Below are 19,787 nucleotides of genomic sequence, written 5' to 3' on the forward strand. Positions count from 1 at the left end.
CCTCATGCAGCAAGAGCTTGTTTCACAACATTGTCGGCAACTTCTTTTCTTTTAAAACTTTTGTCAGGAACCGGGTTCCTCTTGGCTGTTTTGTCTATGTTGTGCTTGTACTGGTCTTGCTTAAGGAGGGGGCAATCCTTGATGAAATGTCCTGGCTTCCCGCACTTATGACATAAGTCATATCCTCTTGGCTTGCTGGAGATGCCATTCTTTGGAATACCTCTATTTCTGCGGACCATCTTCTGAAATCTCTTTGTCAAGTAAGCCATATCAACATCCTCACCACTTGATTCATTGTTGTCTGTCTTGAGGACCAGGTTCTTCTCCCTTTTGGGCTCTCTTCTCTCACAATCCTTTTTCTTCTTCATTTCATAAGTCTACTGAGTGTTTCCCAAATCTGCGACAAAGGAAATAAAGTGGAATTTATGTCAAAAGTCTACACAGTTACAAACTATGTGACTGGTGAAGTGGTCCTGATGGTAAAAAGATACAGGAACATTTATGTTGCTGATTTTGAGTCCCTGCAAAATGGGGATCTCACTTGCTTGAGTGTTGTTGATGATGATGCTGAACTATGGCACAAAAGATTGGGTCATGCAAGCTTTACATTGCTGAACAAACTGGTTAGGTAGGACCTGGTTCGTGGCCTGATGATGTCAAGTTTCAAAGACCACAATGTGTGTGATGCATGTGTAAAAGGAAAGCAAGTCAAGTCTTCTTTCAAGCCCAAAAAAGATGTTAGGACCTCAAGGCCACTCAATCTCCTCCATATAGATCTGTGTGAACCTATGAGGGTTCCAAGTAGAGGAGCAAAGAAGTACATTTTTGTTATAGTGGATGATTATTCTAGATTCATCTGGACCTTATTCCTCAAAACTAAGGATGAAACTTTTCCAATGTTTGTTGCTTTCATTAAGAAGATCCAAGTGAAGGTGAGCCACAATGTTGCATGCATAAGATCTGATCACGACACATAGTTCGATAATGCAAAATTTGAAGAATTCTGTGCTGAAAATGGCATAAGTCATAATTTTTCAGCTCCAAGAACACCTCAACAAAACAATGTTGTGGAGAGAAAAAATAGGACTCTTGAAGACGTGGCGAGGACAATGCTGATTGACAGTGGCATTGTTAAAAACTTCTAGGCAGAAGCATTTAACACTGCATGATATTTGGTGAACATGTGCATGATCAGGTCCCCCCTAAACAAGAGTCCATATGAACTGTTGAACGGAAGGAAACCCAAGCTAACACATTTGAGAACATTTGGCTGCAAATGTTTTGTCCTCAACAATGGTAAGGAAGCTCTTGGAAAATTTGATGCCAAAAGTGATTAAGGAATCTTTCTGGGCTATTCATCACAAAGCAAAACATACAAAGTCTACAACAAAAGAACTCAATGTGTTGAGGAAAACATACATGTGATCTTTGATGAATCACACCACCTACATGGGAAAGATTCACATGATAAGATTGATCAAGATGGAGAGCTGTCAACAGTCCCTGGTAAAGTCATTGATATGGCAAATGGAAAGGCTGACATGATGAGCTACGTCAAAGAATCAAATGATGATGATGCAGCGGTCTCTCCAGCGGATATAGAGGAACCTGGTTCCTCGGTCACAACAACTGAAGCTGAGAATAAAGTTACTAATGTTGTGCAAGGAACCCAAGATGCTGAGCTGAGAAGTGGGACTCACATCAACCATGGGTCACATTCAGAAGTACCTGGACCCTTTCACAATGGATTCAGGTGTCTAACTGGAAGCACAAAAGCTCACACCCTCTTCAAAATGTGATCACTCCTCTCGACTCAGGGATTCAAACTAGATCGAAGTCGAGAAACTCACTTGCCTTCTCAGCCTTTCTCTCTCAAGTTGAGCCAAAAAATATAAAGAAATCATTGAAAGATGCTGACTGAATTACTGCTATATATGATGAACTCCATCAATTTGAGAGGAACAACGTATGGTACCTGGTTCCTCGACCTGCTAACAGAACTGTTATAGGAACCAGATGGGTATTCAGAAACAAACTTGATGAGTTTGGGAACATAACAATGAACAAGGCAAAGCTGGTAGTTCAAGGGTACAATCAAGAAGAATGGATTGACTATGATGAAACTTATTCCCCAGTTGCTCGAATTGAGGCCATTAGAATCCTTATTGCATTTGCATCCCATATGGAATTCAAATTGTTCCAAATGGATGTCAAAAGTGCATTTCTGAATGGCTTTCTAAAAGAAGAAGTCTTCATCAAGCAACCTCCTGACTTCGATTGTCATGAGCATCCTGAGCATATTTTCAAACTCGACAAGGCCTTATATGGGCTGAAGCAGGCTCCTCGCGCATGGTATGAAAGGTTGTCCAAATTTCTCCTAAAAATGGTTTTACAAGAGGAAAAATTGACAACACCTTATTTCTGAAGAAACGGGGGAGGAACCTGCTCATTGTGCAAGTTTATGTTGACGACATCATCTTTGGTGCAACAAGTGATTCTCTGTGTGAGGAGTTTGCAAAGCTCATGGGAAGTGAGTTTGAAATGAGCATGATGGGGGAATTGAATTTCTTCTTAGGACTGCAGGTCATGCAAACTCCTAAGGGCACAATGATAAGTCAACAGAAGTACATCAAAGAGCTTCTGAAGAGATTTGAAATGAAAAGCTCAAAAGTCATTGACACTCCTATTGCCACTGCCACTCGACTGGACATGGATGAACCTGGTTCCTCTGTGAACGAGACCATGTACAGAGGCATCATTGGGTCAATCTTGTATCTTACAACAAGCAGACCAGATATCATTTTCAGTGTGGGACTATGTGCCAGGTTTCAATCAAATCCAAAGGAATCTCATATGAAGGCTGCCAAGAGAATCCTGAGATATCTAAAGGGAACACATGTTAGTAGTTCCTTTGTACTCTCATGCACAACATTTTAAACGGCTAAAAAAAGTGCCACGTCATTAAATTGTCAGCTTCTTTTCTTTGGAACCCAAGCGTCCTACCCGTTACAAAACGACCCGTCTACCTAGAAAATCAAGACCCGTTCCCAACCGGTCCCTCACCCCCTTTTAATAAACCCAAACTTTGTCACTCTCACAACTGTTCACATCAAAAGCCAATATTTCCTTTTTTCTCTCAACAACCAAACACTCTCTTCTTTCATAAACTCTCATTATACTATAATGTCTGAGAATCTCGAAGCCTCAAATGTCCCCAATGTCATCACCACTGTATCTTCATCTCTTGAAGCAACAGTGACAGAGTCTAAGTACCTTACGCCACCCAGTCCAAACCCTAAGCAAGATTCCTAACCACCCACTACTTCTTCTCCACCCCAATCAAGTTCTGGTTCTCATCGGAGTCGCAAAATTTCGAATCCTAAGAGGTTTGTGGCTACGACCTCTCCCTCTACCTCGCCAAAAAAAATGGCTGAGGGAGAAAAAAAATCAGAAAGTTTCCAGTCTGCGTTTAGAAGAGAGTTCTGAGGCACAACAAAGTGTGGTTAACACAATGACTACACCAAGTGGGGGTGGCCAAGAATTAATGAAGGAAAAATCTGAGAAATCAGAAAGTGATATGGGGCAGAACATTTGCCCCTAATATTCTTGACATACCAGGAATGCGCCAACTGGTTGATATCTGTAACTTTCAATAGTGGACACCTTTGTTCACAAATGAGAGTCCTAAAGTATATGAGGCCGAAGTGCGCAGTTTTTATGCTGATCTTTTCACAGTCGAGGATGACAACATCTGCATGAAAGTGAATGGGGTTGATTTTGTATTGGACGAAGCTGTGTTGGGAACCATCTTGGGTATGCCTACTGACGAAATATCCTCCATTGAGGGGACTTGTTCGTCAAACTTCATAAATGCCATTTTGAAGGATGATGCAGTGCAACAGGGGGAACGAGTACACAAGAAGTCCCTCCTTCCAGTGTATCAGCTGTTATTTGAGATGGTGAACAAGGTGTTTCTCCCTCGTGCAGAAAGGAGTTCTATTACATTTCGAGCAGACTTGTTCCTCATGGAAGCATTGGATGCTTATTACACTATTAATTTGTCGGGTATCATGATTGAGCACATGAAGAAAGTGGCATATTTCAAAGATGGTAATCATGGTCTGCCCTACGGGTTTCTAATCACCAAAGTTTTTAAGTTCTTCAAAGTCCCTTTGGGAAAGGCTACGGTGGGTACTCGCAAGCAGAGCTTCTCCAAATCACCTTAGAAGAGTGTGAGTGCATCGATAAGAAATGAGAGGTTGGCAGAAATTCCACTATCTCTCAACTAATTGAAGCTCAGATTACTGCCAATGAAGAGATAAGGAAGTTGAAGGTAAGGAATGTTATCCTTGAGGGACATATTAGTCAGGCCTAGGAGGCACCATGTTCCAGCAGCTCACAAAGCGCAGAGGTTTCCCGTCTGACCAATGAGAATGATGATCTCAGGAAACAGGTCGAGGACCTGAAGGAAAGGTTACTCATTGAGCAAGGGTCTCATAATGCTCGAATGGGTATCCTCCTTAGAACTCTTGCCTCTTCATTGTTGCCTCCCCCTTCTAGTGCTCCTTAAAACCATTTCCTTCCCAGTGTCAAGTTCTAGTATCTTTATGTTTTGGTATTCTGAAGTTGGATATGTTTAGTGGTTGGTACTCTTTTCTTTTTTGCTGTTTTTATTTTGTGGAATGATTATGCAATAAATGGAACTGCTCCCTGTTTATTTTCAAAATTAATGAATATCCCGTCCTTTTGCTATGTTTATCTTGTCTTCTTTCTTGCTCTGTTTTTAGTCATGTTTGTGTACACACAAGTGGCATGAGTTAATCAGGCTAGACTTCTTTTTGCTTATTGCTTGTCACTAATCTTTTTATGATGTCTAAAGGGAGAAAATTATTTGAGGGGAAACAAGAGGTGGAACAAGCACAGTCTCGGGGGGAATTTCAATTACAAGTTTGTCATCATCAAAAAGGGAAAAATTGATAAGTTATGTGTCTTGCTATGTTTTGATGATTTAACAAACATTGTTGAGAACCAGATGGGGAACTTGTTCCACATCCTCTGAGTACTCAAAGATCAACAGTCTCAAGTCTGGGACATGTTCCAACATTCAGAGTCCAAGAAATAACAGAGGGAACAAATCGACATCAGTTCCCTTGCTGACAGTACCAGTCAACTCCCCACAGCTGTAAAGTGATTGCAATTGTTCCTCTGCACACACACAACAGTGCAAACAATGGAGCAATCACTTTATGAGGAATGCCTTTGTACCAAACATGCTTGCATCATTCAAGTGATGTCACTTATGTAATATTAACATGAAGCAAAGTAAAAACAACATACTTGCACACTCTAAAATTCATCAAGCTCTCTCTCAAGTATATTGCCAACCCGCAAGTGACATTCAAGGCGTCAAGAACAAAGAGCAACATAACGAAGGACCCGTTTCCTACATTGAGTCATCATATGTCCTTAGTTGTGTAGCATCTTTGTCAACGTGATTTACTTGTAATTCCTACTTAGCTTAGTTAGAAGCATTGTGTAGGAAACCTTTGATAAACCATGTGTTTGTGTCTTGGCTAGAGCTAGTCGAGTTGTAAGCTTTGTAATAGAGTTATTACAAATGGGCCTGTAATAGAGTTGTTACAAGTTATTGAGGGATTAAGAGGTTAATTCCTAGGTTACAATAGTTTGTAATCTGATGTTTGCTCAGTAGTGAAGTTGAAATCCTACAAGGGTAGGTTGTGGTTTTTAATCCCGTGAGCTGGGAGTTTTCCACGTAAAACTCTATTGTGTTATTTACTTATAGCTGTGTGAGTTGTTATGTGGGAACTAATAGAGAACCTGATTCTTTATATAAGTTTGGTGGACCATTAGTGTCTATCATAAACATTTTAAAACATCAAGAATCTTGACAATAATCATACCTTGCAAGAGTATGGCAACCATAGAATTTTGTGATGGTTATCATAGCTTGCAAAATTATAGCAACCCTTAGGATTCTAATGAATTACCATAAGACTTGCCCAATAATTTCTAACCAACATGTTTCAAAATTCGAATTAAAAACTATTTTCTTACCGGAGCCAAAATTTAGATAGTGACACCAAATAATCTTATTTGTGTCATTTGCACTAGTCTCCATCTAAAGAATTTTGATTGACAAAAAGAGCTTTATGCCTAGTTTTCTTGCGGAGACAAATCATTGTATGAAATCCTTTGCTCAACATACCAACATATTAAAATCATTACAATCATATTAAATTCGAATGAGGTACCACAATAATTGATGTGTGTAATAATTAAGGAAGTGAAACCATATTTTCTCATATTAGTCATCTTTGGATTCCACAAAAATCTCGGCCATAAAGCTATATCTTATTTGTATTTAGAGTTAAAAAATCATTATGTGCAATTATTAGGGATATATATTTTTATTTATCAGAGTAACTTCCAATAACCTTAAGACATCATTGTCCAAAAGGTATCAATAAATTATGTAAGTGATAAAGGTATTTTGAATAAATAAAAATTGTGTACCCTATTGGCCTACATGTAGTAGACTTGCAAAATCCTTCTTTAAACATATATCACGGCGTATTATACTAAATACAACGGTGAAAAAAAAATACAAAATACAACAGTGAAGGTCATGTAAAAGTAAAACAATTGAAAGGATAAAAGTCGGCCTACTCCTATTCGATTGGTCTCGATTAAATAAAGGAAAATTACACATTAGGCCGCTCGGTATTTTACAAATCGAGCCGAATTGAAATTGGAATTGAGCATTTCTGCAATGAAGCCCGCCAAAATCGAACTTAAAGCTCATTCTGATAGCCCAAAAATGTCGATTTGGCAAGTTTGTAATTGCACTTGAGTTCTTAAAAGTTGGTTTCATCATTGAGGTTTTAACTTAGACTTAAAGTGTTGAAAATTAATTACCAGGAACTAGGCAATCTAGATTTTAATCCAAATATAGCTAATCCATATGCTTGACTTATTATATAGCAAAACAAGCCAATCTAAGCTATACCATCCTGTGATTTGAGTTTTCTCTCAATGTTTCACTTGCAGACTTGCTATCGACTTGTCATCTTATAAGTTTATCATTACTTTAAAAGAAATAAATTGAATCAGGCATGAAATGAGCACAGTTCAATTCTAAAGCGCTTCAAATTGAGTCCAATCCTAAACTGTTTTTTCTTTTGAAGGATTAACCCAAATAGCCGTTTATCTAATCTTTTTAACTAAAATAGTCGGCTGATATATAATATATGTGTAATTTATATATATATATATATATATATATATAATTATATAATCAAATAATTAATGTATAATCTGTGTTTACCGACTAGAAAAAGTAAACATTGAATCTGACCGGCTATTTATGCGACTTTTCTTTTTCTTAAGCATTTTTCTCTTTACTTTTTTTTGGTATAAAACCGTACATTAACCTTTTAAAACTTAAGTGGTATTCAAAAAATTGAGGGATGTAGGTGCAAAATATACTTTTCTTCCGTTACAAAAAGTTCTCTTAATGTTAATTACTTCTAATCTTCTATCAATTAAATGTTGAAAATTTTAAACGACAAAAATTTACCTTCTTTTTTAGTTTCAATTTTCAAACATGTTTAGTACACTCCATAAAATGTGGGAGTCATAATCACATCAATGTCCTTAAAAGACAAAACTATCCCCCTATCTTAGCTAAAATTACCGGAAATGGCCAACAACATGACCGACATCTCCACAGTCTAAAGGGGCTCTTATGTCTTTTCAAAGTTCCCCCTTTCAAAAAAGTTCCCCTTTCCTATATTTGCTCTGTGGATTTGGAATCCAGAGCTTAATAGACATACGTCTCCCCAATTTCCTTCTCCAACAGAAGGGTAAAAAAATTACACTGCTAATTTAAAAAAAAAAAAAGAAGAAAGATTTATTGTGCAGGATACTAAAGTTTACAGTGGTTTGAGACATTCGCATTTTGAGAGTAAGTAATGGGTGGGTACAGAGCTGAAGATGATTATGACTACCTATTCAAGGTGGTATTGATAGGTGATTCAGGTGTGGGCAAGTCCAACTTGCTTTCAAGATTCACAAGGAATGAGTTTAGCCTTGAGTCGAAGTCTACTATCGGCGTTGAGTTTGCTACCAAAAGCTTAACTGTTGATACTAAAGTCATCAAGGCTCAAATTTGGGACACTGCTGGCCAAGAAAGGTACCATTTTCGATTCTTTTTTCCTTGATTTGAGCATCTTTTCTTAGTGCCTTGCATTGAATTCTTCTCTGATCTGATGTATTTTGGGCATTTCTAGTGAGTATTTATATTTAGATTTGGGAAAGACATGTGGTTTATGTTCAAGAATTGCAAAGCCCTGATCTGAATTTTGTTGGAAGTTATGTTCAAGAATGTGCTTTTGGTGATTGGTTTGCAAGATGTGAGTTTTATATGCTAGCTTTTTGGTGTTTTACTGGATTACATGTAGGAATTAAGTTAAGATGTAGTTTCTAATAGATCTAGTGGGTATTGGATTCTTGATCTGGGGTGGTGGGGTGCTTTTGTATTTTAATGTTTGCTTTAGATTTGAGTTTCTAAATTCTTGTGATGGATACTATTGGACATTGGAGGTAGATCTTCCCTAGATTCATTGGATGTACTCCCACTTATTGCTTTCTGATTGTAGTTTTAGACACAATTGACTTTCTAAGGTAAAATGTCTATGTACACGCAATTGTTGGACCACAGTGACTATTACCCAAAAAGGAAGCGTCAAATTTATCACCTTTGTGATAATTTCTTCTATGCTACACTTTAATGCACTTGCAAATTGTGCAAACTTTTTTGCTTCTGGATTTGTCTTCAAATTTCTCTTCATTCTGTGAGCTCATTCATACATAGTTGGCATCAAATTAAACTGCAGTGCAGTGCTTGCGCTCTTGCATTGCAATCATAGGATGTTTATGACTTGATATCTTCGTAGAGCAAGTTCAAAAATATATAATTTTTAGGGAAGGTAGTAATAGCTGATTATCTTCTATAGATGAGTTTCACTATAGGCATGGATGATTGTGTCATGCTATTAATTTTGGTTTAAATTGTAGTTTCTGTATTGGTAATAGCAAACAGGTTGAGTATAAGTAGACCAGTTGCCAAGCCATGTTTTACAGTAGTGTTCTATGGGAAGATGAAAGTGTTAATCTCTCAGTCCCATTACCATTATGCTTACATGGTCAAACTGTTATTTTCTTTGACTATGTTTTTTCAAACATTTTCTACAGTTTAATATAAAAAAGTGATTTATAGTACTTCTCGTATATCTGTGAATATGTAAGTTTTACTTTTTTTTTTAAAAACCAAAGAGCTGATATCCAAATTCACACTGAAAATTTGTAAAGTGATGCAGACACTAGTTTATTAAGTAACACATGAATAGATGAGGCAACGGAACAAAGAATGCAGCTGACGGTTGTGTTGATATTAGAGCTGTGCAGAAAGCTGCTTGGTAGTGACTAGCATTGAAAATGTAAAAGTTTAGTTTCTAGGAAGCTAAGCAATGTTTGGCAAAGTTTGTGCAGCAGCATGCTGGATTGGGATGTTGAAAGTGTGTGGTAACAAGTTCTATAGGCGCTTAATTACATTTTTATTTTATCTGAAAGTAGTTAAATGATTTAAAGTGAGTCATATAGGGTGCCATATGCTTGGTGTGTCTTGGGGCATGCATTGTTTATGTTTTTGCCATTAGTAATGGAAGTTAAAAATACAAATTTGTCTCCATAATAGATGGTTAAATTTCAACATGAAGTGTGGGTCAGAACCACCTCCACGGAAGTTGAATCTTTATTTCCCTGAAAAATAGAAGTTCTGATTGCTGAATTTTGTTGATCTTGTATATGGGAATTTATTCCTATTTTTGCCATCAACAACAACAACAACAACCCAGTAAAATCCCACTAATGGGGTCTGGGGAGGGTAGTGTGTACGTAGACCTTACCCCTCCCCCGAAGGAGTAGAGAGGCCTATTTTTGCCATCAATGGAACAATTTTTCCAGAAAGGAGGAAAAAATAATACTTCAAGTAGCTCTAAAGTCAATTTTCCACTACTAATTTATTATCATGCATTGGAATGTTCGGTAAATAATGTTTTGAAAATTTTCTGGAACAAGTTCTTGTGGGTTTATCTACCGTTAGGTAGCCAAATAGGAGAGAGGTGCACTGTGCCAATATATACATTAAGAACTATTTTGCTTGGGTATAATTATGTTTTTATCATGTGCAATGTATCCTTTGAATCAACTTCTCAAAAGTTTTGTTCATTAGAAAAGAAAAATCATGTCAAAGTCAAGACAGTTGAGTTAATCTTTACTACCCTAGGCTAAAAGTGGGGGAATTCTGTTATGCAGGTATTTTGACCTCTGACAACATTCACTCTTTCCCCTAACTCATCTAGAAATTTAATGATACCTCTCATTCCAGATTGTGCCGAAAAGGCATAGTGGGTTAGCTTTACTTGATACTTTAATCTTGGTCGATCCTCCTCATCTTCTGCCCTGCATAGTCCATGTCCTATGACCTCACATTTCCTTTTAGCCACCATAAAATATTCTCTAATAAAGAACAATTAAGGTGCTAAAACAGAGATATCGTTTCGAAGGATTGTCTCCAAAACTGATTTGTTTGTGTCATATCAGCTTTGACATAGTCAATTTTCTACTTTAGTGGGGGTTGAAACCTTGGTAGATGTTGTGGTGGCATCATACATTTGGTGGTTGAAGTATCATATGCAGGACAACTACATCCTTATGTGTTTGGATGATGAGCAGATAGTCTGACTATCTTGTACTTTTTCGACTTTTCTTTCAGTATGTAATGGATAACCTGATAACTACAATCACAAAAGATATGGAGAAAGTGAAATGTAATTTTAAGTTTTTGATCTGTTCTAATTTCTTCTTCGTGGTTTCATTTCTTACCAGAGGCATGGTTGGTTGAGTGAATGTTAGTTATACTCTTCTACCAGTCAAACAAATAGCAATGTGGATGTCATGATCAGTAGTTTGACCTAACCTAAAATGAGAAGGGAACATTGCTAAGTACTTTCGGCTTTTTCTTCTCATCTTTTCATTGTCTGCCTCTCAAGAGCTAACCCCGTGAAACTGAAAGCCACCTTTCAGCTTTGAACACTATCGTTATTGTCACTAAAGTTGCAAATAACTATACTATCTAGTACCGATTTTATGTATGTAAAGGATCCAAGTAACACAGGTTGTCAGTCAGTTGTGCACTTTTAACCACTTTTAATAGTTCAAATTCATAAACTATTCAGATCCTAAATTTATGTGATCTTTTCTGTATCAAACTAACTTTTCAATCATTAATATGATGTTCTTCCTCCACTGTTATTACTAGTTTAATTTATAAGTTAACAAGTTGAACTCTTTAAAGTGGACAAAGGGAGTATTATGTTTAATTTTTTAAATTCATTATTAATGTTGCTTGAGCTTAATTTTTTCGTTTCTCCATCCTGCTACATGCCCTATGCACCCAATTCTCCATCCCCTCCCTCCCTCCCTCCCTCTCCACCCAAATTCTCTAATATTATAAGGAAACCTTCGATTTTGTTTGTTATAGGGCTATCTACCAGTCGTCATTAGAGATCGATATGTACTTTGCTCAATAATACTTTGTTCTAGAACCATTTTTGAATGTAAAGCAGTCTATCGTGTTCCATTTTTCTTTATCTTTTATTGGGGCAAGGAGTGTGGCGAGAAGGGGTATGGGATGCAGCTTTTTGTCTTTATACTGGATATGTTAGGGTTAGAAACTATATGAGCTTGTGCTCAACTTATTATCCGATACCACTGAGAAAATTCCGGAGACTGTACTCAACTTATCATCTGATGCCTCGAGAAAAGTCCAGGAAATAAATACGGCACTAGATTTCTCATGTTGTCATCAATAGTTGCATAATGTGATGACCGTTCCAAGTGATATCATTACATGTTTACTGATAAGCTTTTCCTTGTTAGTAACTTAGAATAAGCTAAATTTGTCTTCTACATTATCTGACAATGTTTCTTTAACGCTTACAGAAATTGTAACGATTGTATTTCTCTGTTCTGTAGGTACCGCGCCATCACCAGTGCCTACTACAGAGGTGCTGTAGGTGCTTTGCTTGTGTATGATGTCACTCGACATTCCACATTTGAGAATGTTGAGAGGTGGCTTAAGGAGTTGAGAGATCATACAGATCCCAACATTGTCGTCATGCTCGTCGGAAACAAATCTGATCTGCGACATCTGGTAGCAGTGTCGACTGAAGACGGAAAGTCTTTTGCGGAAAAAGAATCCCTCTACTTCATGGAAACTTCTGCCCTCGAAGCTACAAATGTTGATAATGCATTTGCTGAAGTTCTCACTCAAATCTACCATGTTGTTAGCAGAAAGGCGATGGAGAATGGTGAGAATGGAAGCGCAAACGTCCCTTCCCAAGGAGAAAAGATCGATATAGGTAAAGAAGTATCTGATGTCAAGAAAACTGGTTGCTGTTCAACCTAGAGGTAATCTGTGCTGCTGTGTCCGGTTCTAGGTACACTGATAGTGTAAAATTTTCAAGACTACCTTTGCTGCGGTTATGCTTCACAAGAGCTGCCTTTTAATCGGTTTCATTTGGTTGGTACTAAGGAATGTCAATGTTAGAGAACCTTGTCCAATGGAACACTTGTGTAGACCTGTTATGGCTTTAACTTACTGAATCATTCTTTCTCTCTTTTCAGTTACTTGAATTCTAGATATCTTGTATTTGCTATGCTGTTGGCACTCGAGTGCTTGTGATGAAGAGCAGTTTTAAGACTAGAGGTGGATTTTGTAGGAGATGGGCATATCGTAACTATCTTCACTATTTTGATAGTACTTATTTCATAACAAACTTCTTGTCATAGTTCAAAGAGACGCAAATAATACTCCTTTTTTTTTTTTTTACATTAGATATACGTATTATACACTGATCATAATTTTTTTTAGTTAGGAGCCACTTTCAAAAATTTAACGAACTAACATGCCAAATACTTCTATTATGCGGGGTAGAATTCACTTTACCCTTAGGATGAGGAACAACATAATCTTTCAACCTTGTAAAGGGAAACTTTCTTGACAAAGTTTCTTTCTTTGATTCATGGATTCCTTTTGGTGAGTCCAATGCAGGTATACCAATTGATTTGAGCTATTAATCTGACTCGAAAATTTTAAAAATATATTTTTCTAGTGCATCTAGCTATAGGTATCATTAGTTATTTGTAACATAAGCGAAATCGTTTGAAAAACAATTTATTAGTTTAGAAATTCGAAGGCAACTTATTACTTGTCGCAATCAGATCAGATTAGACATAAGACCCTAATCAAATTTTGGGAGGATGTCTCTATGAACAATCTGTGCATATAGTGTCAATGTCATTTTAGCTGAATCCAACTCCAATGTATTATAGTCTGTTTGGTCAAAAGTGCTTTTTTTTTTTTTTTTTTGCCAAAAGTATTTTCTTTTTGGGCCAAAAATATTTTTTTTTCTAAAGTTAAGATATTTGGTCATGTTTTTAGAAAGAAAAATGTGTTTTTGAGTAGAAGTAGAAACAGTTTTTGAGAAGCGAAAAAATATAGTTTCTTCTCAAAAGTGCTTTTTGAAAAGGACTTCTGAAAAAATACACTTGACACTTTTTAAAAGCTTGGTCAAACTTTAATTTATGCTCAAAAGTACTTTTCAAATTAATTAGCTAGACACAAACTGTTTCTCACCATAAGTACCCTTTTGAAAAGCACTTTTGAGAAAATTACTTTTCAAAATAAGTTGATTTTAGAAGTTTGACCAAATATGCTAGTATTATTTAGGAAAAAAGAAAAGAAATGAAGAAAGGGATAAATTGGACAACGAAAATCAACTTCTTACTTTTGAAGTATAGAAAGATGACTAGTTGCAGAATATACCTACTACCTAGTACTAGACACTACCTATATTCTAATAGGAGAGTAAATCAACATATAATTGTCGAAATATAGTAAACAAATTTGATTAATAACCGGAGACTTATGGATTGGTATTTTGATCTTAGCATACCAGGCCAACTTTAAATCTTATACTCTAATGATGTCAACACGTAATTTGACCGACTTTTTATCCTCCACTTGTCTTTAGTTACGAAACATACTTAGTGTAAATACATTTTTAACGAAGTACGTACAAAAATAATTGGTCTAAAATACTTGTCATTTTAGAAAATCAAAATAAAATTTGTTATTTTTCCTACTTTTATCCATACTCTAATAAATGTAGAGAGAGACTAATGCAGTGAAATGAAGAATAGTATTAAATTGAGATCAAAAAATAAATAAAGACAATTTAGTTAAATTATCTTTGTATTTAGTATTTTTTTGAGAGACGTGAAAAAGGAAAACATAACATGGACAGGAGGGAGTATATAATATGTGTATACTCTATGTAATTACTAGTATATGCTAATCTATGTAAAGATCCTTTTTCAATTTTTTAAATATGTTTTTTTATGTTGACGGTGGATAAAGTTTAAAATCATTCAAATTATGGTAGGGCCTTTTACCAAATTTGATTCAACAAAAGCTTTATATGACTGCCTAAACAAAAGGAGATCAAGTGCAGATCGACTTTTAGCAACCTTTCACTTCAGGTCATACATTTAAATAAATTTATACTACTTGGCATTTTCGAGAAAGTTAATTTATCATAAACAAGAGATAAGATAGCAGAAGCAACAGATAAAGATTCTTAATCTCATGACGTTAATACTATATATTTTCATGTGACGCCATGACTTGCACGTGCAACATGTGGGGACACGTATCACTCAAAAAGTTCATTAAAAGCTATAAGACAACTTGATAACATATTTAAAGAGCAAATATAAAACCCCTAATCGCTACCCAATACCAATAAATTACTACAATTTTAAAATCCTAATTATTTACAAATAATGTAAGGGCAATTGGGGTCCCTCATTTAAGCCTCTTCACCTACTCAATATTTTATTTGTTTTAGTCATGATTAACTAACGCTTAATTAATAACTCCTGTATTAGCTAGCTAAGATAAGGCAATTTGATTCGAAATCATGTGCAACTACCATTATACAAGGAGCTTGATGATCATAATTATATGTAACCAATCAAAATTATTGTGGGACAACCCCTATTCAGCCGTGTACAGCTATCGTTGCTTAAAAGGTCAAAACTTTGGCTCATTTTGACTTTTGGGGCAGTCAGCTAGTAAAGTTTGTACTCCTGATTTTTTGGTTTTTTTTATCTATAATATTTGATTTTTTTAAATATCGGAATTAACTTCTTTTTTTCAAAGTTGTCCTTGCATTAAAAAGCCTAGGAGTATTTTGTTATATTTTCAATGAGCAAATTAAGGTTAATATGGTCAATTTCATTGTTAATTAATGCTAAAAGGTGAATTTCTTAATGTATGTGACAAGAGCCAAAAAAATCACTTAAAGTGGATCGGAGGAGTAATTGTGAGTCGCATCAAATTTATGAAAAATTATTAATTCGTCCAATTTTGCAAGTTTACAAATAAAATTAAATGCATATATGGACTTTGGGAATTGAGATGTGCTACACTTTGCTTGCAATAAAGGAACTAAAAAAGAAACTACTACTATAATAAATAGGGTTGTTGAATTTGTTTCTGTCTTCCTGTTGTTTTTCAACTATTGTTTGGGTAAGGTCTACTCAATTTTTTTTGCGAGCTTAGCTTTCTCGTTTCCTTTGTAAGAACAGATCAAGGGATTGGATAGCTAAACCAAATTAACTAGGATATGCTAAACATACTTGTTCACTGTTATATATATCACATGTTTACCCTCTATTTTCTATTGCATAACCACAATTATATAACAAGTTAATGACTACCGGCTTGTAAGGCTTAAGCAAAGGTTATATCACATGATGCCATGTTGGTTTAATAGGATCTGACTAGAAGATATTTTTTTTGATATTCATTTTAGACGCAGACATTGTAATAAGTGTATTATCCAAAATTAACAGACTATAATACGTTTTTTCTTTAGATACAGGAATATAAAATTTTGCCAATTACTATATTATTCTGTAGTTATGAAAACATCCAATGAACTATTAAAATCTAGCGCTGATTTCCAGTTTGATATAATACAATATCCAATGTTTAATATATATAAACTGAGTAAAAATCTAGCCTTAATTTTTGCTGGGAGCTAGGTTAAGATAGCTATCACCAAAATTTACAGTTTAATGGAATTAATTAGTGGAAGTATCTCCCACATAATAGGTACGAGTTTAATTATTCTTCGTTTCCTTTGGTTGATCTCCAATGTAATAGTGGAAATATAAAAGAAAAGAAGAAAAAAAAAGGAAAAGAGGTAGATCGCGAATATTGGCAAAATTCCCAAGATAAACAATAGCATATCTCTTCCTTCTCACTTAAAGTAAAGTAAAGAGGCATCGAGAGGAATTTAGCCATTGAAAATGAAACGGCCGGCAATGATGCTAATTACAATAAGATTGAGACAAAGCCCTCTCAATTGGAGAACTTTTATTTTACTATACTACAAAACCTACACTGAAATCTAAGAAAAAGTTAAAAATATTAAAAAGCAAAACCAAATTGCTTTGGTATCTTATGGCGCACGACGCGCAATTTTCTAATGAATTAAAAGAGTTAAAAATATTTTCCTCAAGTAAAGACAAATGTAGAGAAGTGACACGTGTTGAACGATCTCAACCCAAGGTCCCACACCAAGATGTCAAGCTCAAGCTATGTCGCCGGCGTTCCTCGTCCCTTTCCATCATTCCACGGCCAAAAACCCTTGAACATTCCGGCAACTCTCCGAGATCGGCGAAAAGTGAATCATCTTCTTCTCTCATTGTTGTTAAAGTTGATGACATGTCAATATCAGTAACTTCGACTTCTGTTAAAATAGGACTTTCTAGCATGGTAGTAGAAGTACACTCAAAATCTGAAAACCATCCAAATTCATTGCAACTAATAAGAGATGATTCGCCAAGATTGGTAAAGTTTTCGTCCGAATTTGGCTCCGATTGGCTTGCGAAATTGCTCGTGTCTTTTTTGCGCTCAAAGTCTGAAACTGCAATATTGGTAGTTGTTATTATTGTTGTTGTTGCTGTTAGTGATGCTAATGTTTTCGTCTTCGTCTTTGCATTATTGATACATGATGTAGTAGTTGTACGTTGGTTGTGTTGATTATTCCTAGAAGCCGGCCAAGGGTGGTTATGTTCGCAAGAATACGTCACTACCAACATGTTAGGGTCTGCACGGCTCCTTTCTACTTGTTTTCTTGCTGGACATCCCTTTGAACTACTGCATCTATAATATCCCCTGTATTTATCATAAATATTCAATCAATTTCAGATATTTCATACAATTCAGTCCTAAAGTTTATCAAATTATGTGAAATTACCAAAAATAATTAAAAGGAAAATTCAATAAAATAACTAACCTAGGATAGGGAGAGCCTTTGATGGGCTTTTGTCCATATTTCCTCCATGCCCAAGAATCAGAAGGTGGCATGCTTATTTCACCCTTCATCTTTGTACCTTCAACTTCTTTAATTGGCACTGATACCACTCTCTTTTGTATGGATCTTCTGCTGCAATTCAAAGAAATTAAATATGTTGTGAGCACCATATATTTCTCATGCACGCACATGACTGAAATAACACTAAAATCTCTTAAGCTGGAGTGATATTCTTCACCAAAAAATGTAAGGTAAAAGAGAGAAAACAAAAATGAAGAACTCCTTTAGGATCACACATTTATGGAAAAAGAAAAAGAAAAAGAAAAAGAAAGAAGGTATATGAGACTGACCTCCTTTTTGGGGAGGAAGTAGAAGTCATCATCTTATTATCATTGAACATGTCGGAACGCGGCGAGTCGAGGCTGTTTTCCGGCGAATTCTCGGAATCTTCTTGCTCATGAGATACAAAAATATTATTGAATCTTCCATCCATGGCTATATTGAATTGAAGTACTTTTTTTTTTGTCTCTTTTGGTCCAAAGTTTTGTAATTTATATACAGAAGCTGTTGATATTTATGGAAGATAAGAGAGAGATTTCATGGGAACAAGAAAATGGAGGAAGAGAAGCGAATAGTATAAAAAGGGAGAGATGGGGTAGAGGTAATTGTTTATAGAGGACGTGCAAGCAAATGTGAAACTAATCCAAAGGCCAATTATAATATTACAATTTGAAAACGACCTTAACGTTTGTTTTATCGTTATTCTAATCCTATTTATTTATTTATGGGCGCCATCAATTTTGGACTATATGGCTAGCTAATGGCTAGATGTCTAAATTTTCATAACTTAGTCCTCATACCGTGTTTTTATTTTCCTTTTTATTTTTCACTTAAAATGACTTGTACACTTTGTTGATTAAGCATTGACACCAAACAACGAAAAAACCCTGTTGATATTAGCATCGACACCAAGGAAAAGAAAAGGGGAAGAGAAAGTCCGTTTAAGCTTAGAATTGCACCAATTATATGTAGATTTTGATACCTTTAGGCTTTAACAAAGCCTCGTTGGGTTCACATGCATGTTCCGAAATGCATAATGCGACCTACTTTTGTATACAGTCGAAACTGATTTCGACCTTCGTACGACTAATCGATATAGGAACATAATAGACCGACGAAAGTTTTTATAATATCGAGATGAGATCTGAAGAAGGCACAAACGAGATTCGAGTTTCAGGGACAGGTCAAATACCGAGTTCGAAGTCATATTCGTGCTCATGTCCAAATCGAACTATGATGAGAAGTGATGGAATCGAGCTTAAGGGCCAGAGGCCAACCAATACTGCCCCGATACTAGACCCCGAGTCAACATCGAGCTCGAACCCACATCGAGCTCTAAACCTGAAAACCGATAAATACCGAGTCCGGTCAAGATTGAGCTCATAGACAAGAGCCGTTACAACCGCACTAAGGGAGAGAATCTCGACGGGAATTAAGGAAAAACTGATTTATCATGGGTTTCCCACTATGTATTTTTAATTATATCTAAAGTAGGATCCCTCCACTATAAGAGGGATGACTATATTTCTGTAAACGGGCAAGTTTTGATATACATTGTAACTCATATATCATACATTCCCATATTGAAGAATTGTCCTTTTTAGCTTCATAGATTGATTCATCTTGCTTAATCCATAAATCATCCTCTTTTCAACTTTGCTTATTTTTCATTCTCTAGAGTCAGTATTCGATATTTCTATTTACTCTTACGATTTGTGTCAAGTTATACCACATACCCTTAAAACTACGTACAAATTCACCTCTATCCGTTTTTCGGGTAAACAACTTTAAAAAAATGGTTTAAGCGTACCTATTGGTCAGATTAATAGGATTGCATCGTGTAGGGCCTATTAAAAAGAAGTATTTTCTAGCTATCAGTGGTTGATCTATTCTCCGAGATTACTGATTAAGGATAAATAAAACTCATCATCCCACTACATTCCTTAATAATAACAACGTCTAACGATATGTAAAATGAAGTCGATCTGTTAGCTGATTCGCCAAGCAGAATTTGCACTTGAGCCGAATCCGCTAAGGACTAAGATCTTGTTAAAGGCTTGTGTATTTAATTTATACTAGTCTCTCCGTACGTGCGTTGCGCGTATACCATTTATTAATATAATATAGATATTTTTAAAAATTGCATAAATGTTATTAAAAATATGTTTGACAAAAAAATTAATTAAAGAAAAAAGT

General features: G+C 35.8%; 2 protein-coding genes across 3 annotated transcripts; one reads left to right on the forward strand and one right to left on the reverse strand.

The window, feature by feature from the left end:
• Positions 1–7,820: 7,820 nt before the first annotated feature.
• LOC104091849 (ras-related protein RABA1d) lies at positions 7,821–12,920 on the forward strand. Its single transcript, XM_009597283.4, has 2 exons — positions 7,821–8,212; positions 12,118–12,920. Exons 1-2 carry the CDS (start codon positions 7,992–7,994, stop codon positions 12,548–12,550), a joined length of 654 nt encoding a protein of 217 aa, XP_009595578.1. The 5' UTR covers positions 7,821–7,991; the 3' UTR covers positions 12,551–12,920.
• Positions 12,921–16,447: 3,527 nt separating this feature from the next.
• LOC104091848 (probable WRKY transcription factor 65) lies at positions 16,448–18,212 on the reverse strand. 2 transcript variants are annotated; one of them, XM_009597282.3, is made up of 3 exons: positions 17,882–18,212; positions 17,514–17,660; positions 16,448–17,392 (listed from the first exon to the last, which is right to left on the reverse strand). In XM_009597282.3, exons 1-3 carry the CDS (start codon positions 18,022–18,024, stop codon positions 16,774–16,776), a joined length of 909 nt encoding a protein of 302 aa, XP_009595577.1. In that variant the 5' UTR covers positions 18,025–18,212; the 3' UTR covers positions 16,448–16,773. The 2 variants fall into 2 exon arrangements, with proteins under 2 accessions (XP_009595577.1, XP_009595576.1); XM_009597281.3 differs by having other exon boundaries at positions 17,514–17,663; positions 17,882–18,210.
• Positions 18,213–19,787: the final 1,575 nt, after the last annotated feature.

Source organism: Nicotiana tomentosiformis, chromosome 2, assembly GCF_000390325.3.
Source record: "Nicotiana tomentosiformis chromosome 2, ASM39032v3, whole genome shotgun sequence".
NCBI lineage: Eukaryota > Viridiplantae > Streptophyta > Magnoliopsida > Solanales > Solanaceae > Nicotiana > Nicotiana tomentosiformis.